The sequence below is a fragment of the Dermacentor albipictus genome, chromosome 7 (assembly GCF_038994185.2).
Source record: "Dermacentor albipictus isolate Rhodes 1998 colony chromosome 7, USDA_Dalb.pri_finalv2, whole genome shotgun sequence".
Lineage (NCBI taxonomy): Eukaryota > Metazoa > Arthropoda > Arachnida > Ixodida > Ixodidae > Dermacentor > Dermacentor albipictus.
In genome coordinates, this window is record NC_091827.1 from 34,569,824 (window position 1) to 34,582,235 (window position 12,412).

General features: G+C 45.1%; 1 protein-coding gene across 1 annotated transcript in view; it reads left to right on the forward strand.

Moving 5' to 3' along the window:
- Msp300 (Muscle-specific protein 300 kDa) overlaps positions 1 to 12,412 on the forward strand; it is a 314,508-nt gene that overhangs the window by 171,209 nt on the left and 130,887 nt on the right. Inside the window, exons 44-56 of the mRNA XM_070521946.1 lie at positions 363 to 515; positions 1,068 to 1,232; positions 2,070 to 2,287; positions 2,535 to 2,643; positions 3,414 to 3,554; positions 4,448 to 4,609; positions 5,900 to 6,226; positions 7,203 to 7,346; positions 8,329 to 8,493; positions 9,168 to 9,286; positions 9,921 to 10,128; positions 10,908 to 11,063; positions 12,237 to 12,401. Coding sequence (XP_070378047.1) covers positions 363 to 515; positions 1,068 to 1,232; positions 2,070 to 2,287; positions 2,535 to 2,643; positions 3,414 to 3,554; positions 4,448 to 4,609; positions 5,900 to 6,226; positions 7,203 to 7,346; positions 8,329 to 8,493; positions 9,168 to 9,286; positions 9,921 to 10,128; positions 10,908 to 11,063; positions 12,237 to 12,401 — 2,232 coding nt within the window. The remainder of the gene's footprint in view (positions 1 to 362; positions 516 to 1,067; positions 1,233 to 2,069; positions 2,288 to 2,534; positions 2,644 to 3,413; positions 3,555 to 4,447; positions 4,610 to 5,899; positions 6,227 to 7,202; positions 7,347 to 8,328; positions 8,494 to 9,167; positions 9,287 to 9,920; positions 10,129 to 10,907; positions 11,064 to 12,236; positions 12,402 to 12,412) is intronic.

Genomic DNA, 12,412 nt, shown 5'->3' on the forward strand with positions numbered 1-12,412 from the left:
ATGGCACTGTTTCGGCAGATGCTGTCAGACAACGATAAATATGAAGGGCAGTGCATGCAATGGAGGCAAAACGAGCATGACGCATGCCTCGAAATACCGAGGGCTTGTGCACTGGGTTGTCTTGTGCTGCCATGGTATGGCATTGTGGTGTTCTAACCGTGTGTGTGTGTGTGTGTGTGTGTGTGTGTGTGTATATATATATATATATATATATATATATATATATATATATATATATATATATATATATATATATATATATATATATATATATATATATATATATATATATATACTTATATATATAAATATATACACACACGTGATGATGGGACTGAACTGACAGGAAACGTCACTTTCAGTCCTTGCTGGAAGAAGTGCATGGCCAGAAGCCCAGCATGCAGGAGCTGGAGTCAACTGTGGCCAGTGTCACGGCCCACGTGCCGGACACCCAAGTGCCCAACCAGGTGTCTCAGTTGGCAGCCCGGCTGATGAACTTGGAAGCCACACTGCAGGTGAGGGGGATGCTGGCCCTTTCTTTCTTTGTTCCTGTTATTGTTGACTCCATAAATATGGGGTAGATTAAAGCCACAAAAGTAGCTTGAAAGGCCCCCAACTTGTAGCTGTTGATATGTTGCTTTGTGCGCTTTTGACAACTGCGCCTTTTGTTTTCCTCCTCTTCGCCATTCTGCCTTTTGCGTCTTACCATCAACTTCACTTGAATTCATCTTGGCACTGGCTTGTTATTGCCTCGACCACTGTAGTATGTACCTCAACAATGTCATGAGGCAGGGCTGCTCTTAACGATTGTACCTTGTCAACGTCTCAGTAGTGCATTTGGTCAGAGTTCTAATTTTTTAACCTTAGGTCCCATGTTTGAAACTGGCCAAAGGCATGCCATTTTTACTTCTATATTATTACCGAGGTGCTACTGCAACGATGGCCTTCAGTGACACTGTGAACGCTACTGGAAAGTCTCTGTAACAGCTATCATTGGTCGTTATAAGTTTGTTAATGTGCACATAATTTCTGTGTATCATGTCTAACGTAACTTGTGTTCATCGCAGGGTGCACTTGCACAGCTTGAGCAGCTGGAGCAGACGCAGAAGGCCTTTGAGCAGGCCAAGCAAGATCTGCGTGACTGGCTGTCCCAAATGGAAGCCAGTCTGGATGGCTGCAAGAATGTCCCTGGTGACCAGAAGGCATTGGAAGCTCACCTGAAGAGGCTGCAGGTCTGTAGTTTATTAGTGTCATTTGACGAACGTAACGACAACAGTTGCTCCTGATAAACATAGAATGATAAGTAAGTGCAACAGTGACAGTGAGAAGATGGCAAAGGGTTGTCTACTTCTAACCATTATGGAGCCAGGATCACCTCGGCCCATCACGATGATTGCCACTTTTTGGCCTGTGATGAGATCACCTTGTCATGAGTATTTCACCACTCTCTGGAAAATTACCATCAAACGGTGCTTTCTCTTTCACAAGATAAATGGAAATACCGTGGAATCTCATTCATTCGAACTCCCGGTTTATTCAAATTGACGCGGTGGTCCTGTGAGAACAATGTATATTTCAATGTGTGAAAACCCCGGGTAATTCGAATTCGTAAGCTTTTGTGACGGTTAATTCGAACACACCACACCACCGATCGTGCTCTCAACAGTGCGCCAACCCACACGGTGGCGCTCCCGACCCGACATTGTGGCCGTAAACCGGCTGCTGCTCCCATCGCCCATTGCAAGTACCGCATTTGAGCACAGATAGCCAGCACCAAAGTGTTGACGAATATAACAGTAAAGTCAGGGTGGGAGTTATAAGCATATTTTGCGTTGAGGTGGTGGCTTCACAGCAGCAAAAAAAATATTGCCTTAAAGTGAGGTTTCACAGCAGTGCGGCACATGCTGCCATGAAGCCGCACTTTTGAAACTCATCACTCGTGTGTCAGCTCGGCGCAGATGTGCCGCTTCACGCAGCACTACACATAAGTCACATAAGTCGCTACACATTGTCACTGCATATATTCTACCGTCAGCACTTCTTACGGCCGGTCTGTAATCACTTTACAGGAGCTGCAGAAGCAGAAGGGAGCTGGACAGGCACTGCTAAATGCGGTGGTGGACAACGGTGAAGCCATGTACCTCTCGCTCAGCGTGGAGAGCCGGGACCTGGTGCGCAAAGAGACCAGGGGCCTGCGTGACGCCTGGGACTCGGCCTGGGACAAGCACACCGCCCTGGTGAAGGGACTCGAGTCCTCTCTCATGGCTTGGAGTGGATTCCAGGACAGGTGGGCTTGCATTCGCATGTTTCCCTTGGCTCGTTTCTTTATCCATTTCTCCTGTTGTGTCTCGACAGCGATGGACGATATAGAAAAAATGCCGAGTTCTTCCGGATACGTACAGAGCTGTCTTGAGTGTAGCTTTCTCTTCGCACATTATTGGGCCGCCTTTGGTGCTAGTGACACAGCAAAAATGGGCCGTGTTCACTCCCACATAGTTGTTCATGCTTGTTCATTTTTTTCTCACCTGACGCAGCTGCGGCCGAGTTGCCTCGTGGCTTGCGGACATGAACACGCTTATTGGAAGTGATGTGGAACTCAAGCCGAATCTGTCTGAGAAGCAGTTGCAGCTCCAGAACATCAGGGTGAGCTCAAGATTTTTGGGCACGTTGAAGTTTACATTTTCCATGAACCAGCAACCTTACATTGGTTTTAGTAACATGGTGCTGCCCACACGGGGCCCACTTTGCAAGTATGTTGAGTCTTAGGTGTGTGATGACACCTGTGTGCTTTTGTCCTACATTTATGTCTTATATGGCAGCCTCATAACGTAAAAACCCTTGCATTGACAATGAAGTTTGTCTTGCAAGTTTTCCAACCTTATCAGCACATTTTACAGCAAGGGGAAACCTCTTGTTTAAACACCAGACGGTGATACCTTTGTTGCACCGATTCGAATGTCAACCCAATAGAACAATCACCAGCATAGCAGATGTTCATGTGGTAGCATAGCTGAAGCAGGACAAGTAGTGTGAATGAGAGTGATTACTGTAAATTGAAAAGATAGATAGATTTTAGAAAAGATCTGAGACAGTCACATTATGGCTGAAATTTCTAGAAAGGAGCTGACCTGGTCAATGCTTGTGATCCCTAGAACAGATAAAAGGATGTTTGTTACAGTAACAGAGATGGATTTTGACAGGGAGCAAAACACCAAGTGCAATATAGAATGGCGAGCAACCAGGTTTAGAAATTCACATACGTGAGACTGGCATGGCTGTGACAGGAGGTGGCAGTTGGAGAACAGTAAAGAGGTCCTTGTTTTGGAACGTGTAGACCTGATTAGGCTGGCGGTTACATTTATGGGGATTTCTGATAATGACTAATGGAGGCATCTTTGTTACTTCACTTGCAGGCACTGTCCCAAGATGTGATGTCACATCAAGCAGTGGTCTCCAAGCTGCAGACCAAGAGCCAGGAGCTCAAAGAGACGTCGATGGCGGGAGAAGTTGACGGCTTGGTGTCCAACTATGAAGCACTCTGCGCTCGGACAAAGGTATGTTGAGCAAAACTTAATGGTGCGTCTTTACGTTACACGCACTGTAGCCTAACCTGAATACTGTGTCACAAATTTGAGCAGTTAGTATGTATTGCGTCCGGTACTAAACGCTGCGAATAGCACTGTAGACGTTGCAAACCCAGCAGAAGTGCTATGCTCGTGGGTAACTTTCTGTGGCGCCGTGAAGGGAAAGCTACTAAGGCGAAGTGCATGTGTGACACTGCTTTTGAAAATAGTCACTCAGTCTCAGTCACACTTGTTTTTAAGCTGAAGAACAAAAAACATGGGCATCACACTCATTACAGCTCTTATGGTAAAGACAGACGTGTTACGATACGTTACGTTATATAAACTAGGTATTTTTTTCGTTCACTCCTCCGCATTTTGGCAAATGTTAAACGTATCTTGCTCTCTGTATGATTTGAACAGTTGAATAAAGAAAGTGGATGAAAACATCGGGGCACTTATAGGGACACCTACGCTAGTATTTGACATGCATGTTGCTGAACAACCTGTGACAGCTTGTTTAATAAAAGAGCTTATATCACATTCACTTTACTTGCACATAGCAGTGAAAAATAAATTGAGGATATTCATGAGCCATCTGAAATACTGCAGACGCATAGCAATTTTTATTTCTGCAATCTCATTTTCAAAGGGAGTAAGTATCCTGTTGCTTTTGTGTTGAGCTGTTAAACTGCACATAGTCTAATTGCCTCAGCATTCCTGCAGCTTAGAGGTAAATAAATGTCTTGCAGTATCATGTTGAGGGCATCTTGGATTGCAATAAATCTGAAGGCATACTATTCTATTAGTACTGTGGACTGTAATTTTCAAGCTCAATCATTTGAATGTGTCTCTTTTTTGTTTTTTGTTTTTCTTTGTCGTAGGCGAACATCGCTCAGTGCGAGAAGCGCGTGAGTGAACACGAAGCCTACCAGCATAGCCTTGAACGTTTCCTGGACTGGGTCAGCACGCTTAAGGCTACTGTTGATGGACCCGAGGAACAGGGTGACATGGAAGCCGTCAAGGCCAAGATGGCTGCTTATGCGGTATGTCCTGACGAATTGACAATACTAAAAGAATGTTTCCCAGCGCATGATAGTCTTTTCCTTTCTTGGCTCCCTACACACTTGTTAGGCTGACTGCATTTATTTTTTTCTTTCCACCAGCCTCAGTTTTTATTTACTTCTTGCTGATGTTGTCATCTCTTTTCATTATGTGTCCAGACCATCACAAACTTTTCTCATGAATGTTTGCTGCATTGTCTGCATCCATCCATGTTGACCTGTTACGATGGCTCACTGGCTGCAGTAATGGGCATAAACTCGTGGATTTGAATCCCGAATATGGGTATGTGGCACAAAGGAGGGTGTGGTGAAGTGACTCGCATTTTTTCCTTCCCCCTTTAAGAATATTGAATTTTTTTTTCGACGTAGACACCTAGTAGCCAGATTTATTTTATTCTAGCCATAATGCGGCATGGAAACATTGTAGTAAGTTGTTTATTTTACCATAGAACACAGACAAAAGTTCACCCTGCTAGGGCTGCTCATTGTTACATCCGAATGTATTGTTAAAAATGGTAATGCAAAAAGTGGGTTCGACTGTACTTCTCCCTGTCTAATTAAAATATTTAAATGTTTGTCCCCTCTGCCTTTGTCGTGCAGCCCAGTTATAACAGTTATTGGTTGTAACAATGGGATTTCTTTGGCACCTGAATGTTGTTATAAGTGGGTTCGACTATAGATAGCCGCCCTGATAACACGTAGCAAATCCCTCAGTTACGTGACATATGGTCTGCATGGCCACCGACCTATTTTTCTTGCAGCTTTGATTCCAGTCGTGGTAGCCGCATTTCGATGGTCACAGATAGCAAAAACGCCAGTGTACTTATATTTAGGTGCACATTAAGGAACCTCAGGTCATAAAGATTATGCCAGAGTCTCTTACTACGTTGTGCCTCATAATCAGATGTTTTTTTTTACACATATAATTTAAGAATTAAATTTTTTTATAATTACTTCCGTTACACTGCTTATCTTCATTATCCTCGACGACATCACCTCTACCCCTCAAAAGAACAGAAAATTAGGCAAGTTGGTGCTGGTTCATGATTACGGACAGAGCAAATGACGAGTATAAAAAAGAGTTCACAAAGAAGCACTTGTCCTGGGTGAATTATTTCTTGTCCTTTGCGCCACTCTTAATCAGTTCCGCCGCTTTCCTCTGCAAAGTCTCGGCACCAGCTTCAGCTGAATTCCACATTGCAGGATTAACGCCAGCATTGTTTTTATGGCTTGCTCCCCCCCCCCCCCCCTTTTGCCCTGCCCCTCTCGCAGCTGGTGTTGGAGAGCGAGCCAGAGGCCTGCGCCAAGCTGGAGCACCTACGGGACGCCCTGGAGTCGCGCGTGCTGCCCGGCACCTGCCCGTCGGGACACGATGCTCTGCAGGAGCAGTACGCAGCTGCCCGAGCCCAGTGGGAGGCCCTGCTGGACGCCTGCGAGGAGGGCCACTCCCACGCCAAGGACACGCTGGACCGCTGGGACGAGGCCACCAAGACGCTGGACGAGCTGGAGCAGTGGCTGGCGTCCCAGCGGGCCCGCTGCCAGGACATCCCGCTGCAGGCCACTGCGGAGGCCAAGCGACAGCAGCTGGACACCCTGAAGGTGAGCTGTGGCTTTCTCTCGCTGGGCAAAGGTCTCTCGAGTTAACGACCTCTGTCTCGACACGTCTCTCATTAAAGATGGTTTTCTTGAGGAGGTGTCAGTCATGTAAAAGAGCTCGCCCTGTCGGAAAGAGTGAGCCTTGTCAGTAATACTATGGATTCTCCCTCTTCATCTCTCTTGGTTGTTCACTCACTTGCTTGAGAAAGAGTGAATGCAAGTATAGGAAAAGAGGTTAACTGAAGAAGTAATCAGGTTTGCTACTCTTCCCTAAATTCTTATAGTACTGTAGTGGGCAGTGTGCTGTCAGATCGCTGCCCTGCTGCAGACGAGCACAGTTCAGGAAGTGCCGGCATGTGAACTGTCCTTGAGCGTCGCTGATGCGTGGCTTACTACGAGCCACTACCTTAATAAATCATTTTCACCCTGGTCCTGTTGTTCCTACAGTACAAAGGGCAAAAGGTTGTACGCATACACCTCTTTTAGCATAAGCACAGCTCCTAATAACGTACACATACTGCAAGTTATACTACCAATATATCTTGTCAGGTGTATGCACATCTGCTAAATCATTGCGTGCATTGCTGAGTATACATTTCTTGCATGGTAAATTATGTGTGACAGAAAGCTAATGCAAAAGTTGGTGTGGAAGTTAACAGAGACGCTGACGCAAGATTGATAGGGAAGCTGAGGTAAAGCTGATCCGGAAGCTGATGAGAATATTGACATGAATGCTGACGTGAAAGTCGCTGTGTGTCTAAAGGACTGGTTGGTGCGTTAAGTGAGCAAAACATGTTTAATGTACTGATCTGGCCATAGATGTCTTTAGGAGGCACTTTTAATCAGTTGATATCATCTGCGCTTTGTATGCTTGTCCTTGACCTTTGGTATTTGCAACCCCAATTTCCGTGTTTGATGGTGTGATTTCATTCCCAGTACACTTCAGCTGAGCAAATGAATTTCTCTCTGTACTGCGCAGAAAGTGGAGCAGGACGTCGTTGCCAAGGAAGGGGACTTTTCTGCGCTGTCCAAGAATGCCCAGGCTGCACCAACGGACACCATTATGACACCTCAGCTGGACAAACTGCGCAGCAAATACCATCTGCTCAGAAACACCATAAAGGTTCGTTTGGGGTGTTGCCATCATCACATTTGGTCGGTCCTCTTTGCATCGTGTATGAATCCTGGCTTCGCATAATTTTTTTCGTCACCTTGCTTTGGTTTTGTATACATCAACTAAATGTTGCACTAAACTGACTGGTGCTCATTACAGTCGGGCAATGCTTGCGAACACCTTGAGGCTGTCAAACAGGTGACAGCCTGTCAGGCTGACGATAGTAGAAGCCGATTTCAAATGGTGGTTTTTAATGTCAATGACAGAATTCCAGGCTGATGAAGAGAGAAAATATTGCTTAAAGCAGCACTAAAGAGAAAAGTGACTTGAGATGCAGAGTAAATTATCCTTCTACAATACAAGGAAAGAAAGGAAAAAATCTTATAGTGAAAAAAAGGCTCGGTAAGGTAGAAAAGCTAGAAGTTGCCATACCAGCTCACCATGACTTTATAAATATTGCTGGCATCTGCTTGGCCTTAGATAACCTTCTAATTGGTAAAGATGGATTACATTTTATTTTAAAAGAGCCAGAGACTGAACTTAGCAAGTTTCAAAAGAACCTTCACTAAAGCACAACAGCTGAAATACAAAGAAAAAGTTTGAAATACACTGGGATTCTAGTGCAAAATTTTAAAAAGATATGAAAATTATTTTTCATTTTCTCTTCTGACAGCTAACCTATTACTGCGAGATTAATGAGAATGCACTTTTGAAAGAACATTTCATCACTATAAGCTAATTTAGTGTTTCTTTTTGTGTCCCTCTCATGGCCTACTTTACCCTTGAGAAAGAGTTTTGTTTCGTGTAGGAGTTTTGCCTATGACGTATTTTTTTTACTTTGCTTCTTCCTGCCTGGTGGAACTGCAGAGCTGCACCAAAATTTTTACCTCGTCTCCCTTCGCTTGTCTTATTAATGTTGTGATCTTAGTTTTTGTCCTTTCAATTTTTGTGCGGCTAAATTAGACTCGTGTGTGTTCATGCATATTTTCAGGAGGCCGTAGCCAAGTGGGAGAAGCTGGCCAAGCAGCACGAGGCCTTCGACAAGCTCCTGGCCGAGCTTGAGGAGTGGCTCGCGCAGCCGGAAAAGGAACTCGACGAGATTGTTGACGCCAAGGCTGACTTGGCCTCAACTCAGGATCAGAAGAACAAACTTGAGGTGGGTGCTGGATCTGAGAATATATATTGACTTGTGCCTTCCCTCAAGTAAGCTTTCACTTTACCTACCTGCCACGGTAGCTCAGTGACTATGTCATTCTGCTGCTAGGCGTAAGGTCACAGGTTCGACTCCTGGCAACAGTAGGGGCTTTTTGCCCCCCCTGTGTACTTAAATATATATTTAAGTCCATGATAAAGAAGCCCCAGGGAGTCAAAATCAATCGGGTGCCTTCCGCTGAAGTGTTTTTCATAACCTCAGTGTTGCTTTGGGGTGTAAAAATCAATAAATCAACCAATCAATCAATGAATCAATCAATCAATCAATCAATCAATCAGTCAGTCAGTCAGTCAGTCAGTCAGTCAGTCAGTCAGTCAGTCAGTCAGTCAGTCAGTCAGTCAATCAATCAATCAGTTTATTTGTAGCTCACTTGCTTATGAAAAAATAAACTGAAACGACATGAAATTTACTTTTGGCAATACTATTGCCTACTGCGAAATCGGAATGCGGTGCCATGAAAACTACTTATTTCTCAATACATGCACTGCAGCAGCACATTTTGGCGTCCTGATTTCCTTGCGTCGAGGTCGTCTGCTTCTGTCTTCTGCTTAATGGAGCCATTGCTGTATTTGGAAGGCCAATGGTCATTGGTTTTATGTGCCCGTTCTTTGCAACAGAACTTGAGTGATCGCCTGGCCCAGCGAAGCAGCAGCATGGATGAGCTCGTGGAGTCTGGCGAACGCCTGTACTCTCACACTGCGCCCGATGGCAGGGAAACCATCCGGCAGCAGCTCAGGTAAGTCCATGTGGCAACTTTATGCATTGGCACTTTTCAGTCATGTTAATTATACGTAGCATGAAATGTAGCAGAGCATGTCCAAGTCCACATGGATCTTTATCATTTCACTTTGTGTTGGCAGTTCTAAATTTTTTCGGTCATGCTAATAGTATACTACACAGCAGTAAATGTAGTAAGGCCTGTTATACATCCGTCCTGTGTGTGGGCTGTAGCATCAGACCATTGGTTTACTCTTTTGTTTGTTTTACCAATTCATTGATTTATTCATTTAAGACATATGTTAGAATCTGTGCTTCATGTTACACTGAATTTATTTTGAGCCTGTCAATGTCATTTACTATCCACCAAGTGGTGTGCTGCCCTGCCCTTTCCTGCCCTGCCTGGTTTGAAAATACACTTTCAGTAATGGGGGCTCTGAAAAAGACTGTATGAGGAACAGTGCAAGGACATGAAGTGAAGGTCATGTATGCTTCGCACATAAACAGACTTTCTCTGACCACACCTGCTTGTGGGGATCATTAGAAATTACCGGACAACTTTGCATTGTGTTGAGCTAGTGCTCATGCTCTTCAAAGTAAGCGTAGTTTTCCTGCAAGAGCTGACACGTAATGTGTAACCTGCCCTGTTGCAGGCACGTCAAGGGTCGCTGGCAGACCCTGGTGGAGCGGTCAACCGAAGCCCTGGCCGAGCTGGACCAACGGTTGCAGCAGTTGTCGGGCCTGTCCCAGAGTCAGGACCAGCTGCGCCAGTGGATCGAGGATGTCAAGACGGCCCTGGACAGCTGCAGCCAGCCCCGGGCCACGCTTCAGGAGAAGAAGGCGCAACTTCAGACGCACAAGGTTCTGCGCTTGGGTTTATTTACGTCTTTTTGGAGGCCGGACGGAGCTGTACATTTGAGCAAACTTTACTATGACAGAGAGAAGGGACGCAACGCCTTCTCGTGTCCCCTGACATTTCGATTCCCCATGAAACTCTTGTGTTCTTTGACGTTTTGCTTCTCTGCATGACAAACTTGTGACGACGTTGAAAGAAGGTACGCCCTTGTCCAATATGAAAGGGAACACCGGATTTGTATTGAAAGCTGCTAATTTTTCTTGTGAATGCTTGTAATGAGGAAACTTTCCATGGGCAGGATTCTCTAACAGGAGAACAGCAGACCAAGTGGCAGTGAGTGAGGTTCTCACTAAATTTCACTGTATTCACTGGTTTCCATTGTATTCACTAAATAAATGAGAAGAAGGAACATGGGTACAATTACGGTTAAAATGGCACTGTTTCTTTTATGTAAGCCACTGGAAGAGCTCAGACATCCTTGGAAGGAGGCTTGGCTTAGCTTTACTTTGCATTTGCACATTCCTGTGTTCACTCTCAAAGAGAGTAGTAGTTAAATTGAATATAACTGAGACTCTTCTGTTTTACTTGAAAGAAAGAAACAGCTGATAAGGCCTATTATGCTGACATGTATGCACTGAAAGCTAGTCTGGTTTCCTTCCTGCCATGATTTAGAGGTAGCCAAATACTAATGGGTGTTCTGTTTAAGAAAGTGTACCGTATTGTTAACGCAGGTACTTGTAGAACCCTGCATTCTTGATCTGAACCTTGTGTGTGATCTGTGCAGGTGGTTCACCAGGACATCATGTCCCACCAGCCAGCCATAGACAGCATGTGTGAGCGTGCCCAGAACCTTTCAGCCACTGCTGCTGGCAAGGACACTCTTGGAGACCACGTTCAGAGCACCAGGGCTGCTTTCCAGGAGCTCTGTACAAGGTCGCAGGTAAGGCACCCTCTTTCTGGCACCAGGTTTCTTTTGCTCAACCATTCTGAGCAAATCGGCCAACAGTGTCGAAGATGAGCCAAGGAAATTTCTTACAAATGTCATGTCTCGACTTGCTGCTTGCCTCCACGGTGTAGCAATATCCCAGCTTTCTTTCTTTTTGAGCTAGAAATGCCAGATCTGTGCACAGGTTAGCGCTTACTTAATATGCAGCAAACAGGATATTTTACTCTCTCAGTCCTGTGCAATTTAGTGCAGTTATGTACAGTCTTGTTGAACAATCTTGTTCAAAACCTACCCATTGCTGCTCACACCTGTGGAGGGCTGAAGTTGCTATTCTCTGGTGTGCTTGCATCACAGCACACTACAACATTGTCGCTATGCCGCTATTAGCAACCCGGCCACTATCATTACCATTATGCCTTCCTGCCTACAGTCGCATCCAATATGAGTGAAACATGGTGCACATGGTTAAAGGGGTCCTGGAAAGACTGTGCGCCAGCGCTGACGTACGAAAAACTGGGGAACTAAACACCATTCTGATTACTGGCATTTATGAAACAATTTTTTTTATGTTGGCACCGCCATCTACCTATACCGACATACCGACATCACCAACACCGACACTACACCGACATCACCGACAACCGACATACTGACCGATAACACCGACATCACTGACATACCTTTGTCAGAATACCTTTTTTTTTTTCAATACTTAGGAGCAGGCTAAAGCACAACAAGTGTGGCAAAGAATTTTGCTGGCAGCATGCACCCATAACTGAATAAGTTCTCTCATCCTGAGCACTCCGGCAGGGCACTGGGCTAATACCCAAGACAGTTGTATGGGTTAGGCACGCATTGAAAACCCAAAAGTAGCTGTTCATTGTAAAAAGTTGTAATATACCTTTTTTGCATCACCTGGGCAACAAACACATGGTCTAATGGCATGTTACATGACATGCGATGAGTCCAAAAGATAGCTAGAATCTGCCAGAAAGAACCTGATGGAACCTGTTGGAAGCTTGTTGGATGCAATTGTTGGTGTACCAGGTCATATGTTGGATCGCACGCCGAATCACATCATATGTCTTCTGCTTTATCACCTCTACAAAGTCCTTCAATGGACTGTTTTGGAAAGCTGTAGTAAAAGGATGGTTATTTTGCGTGTAGGGTTTGACTGGCCAGCTGACGTCAGCTGTGGAAGATCACCAGAAGCTGGTGGACAAGGTGGTGGCCTTCCAGGACTGGATCCAGAGCTTCCAGGATCAGCTGCAGGAGCATAAGGACACCACGGGAGAGAAGAAGGCCATTCAGGGACGCCTTGAACAGCTTACGGTATGCATCCT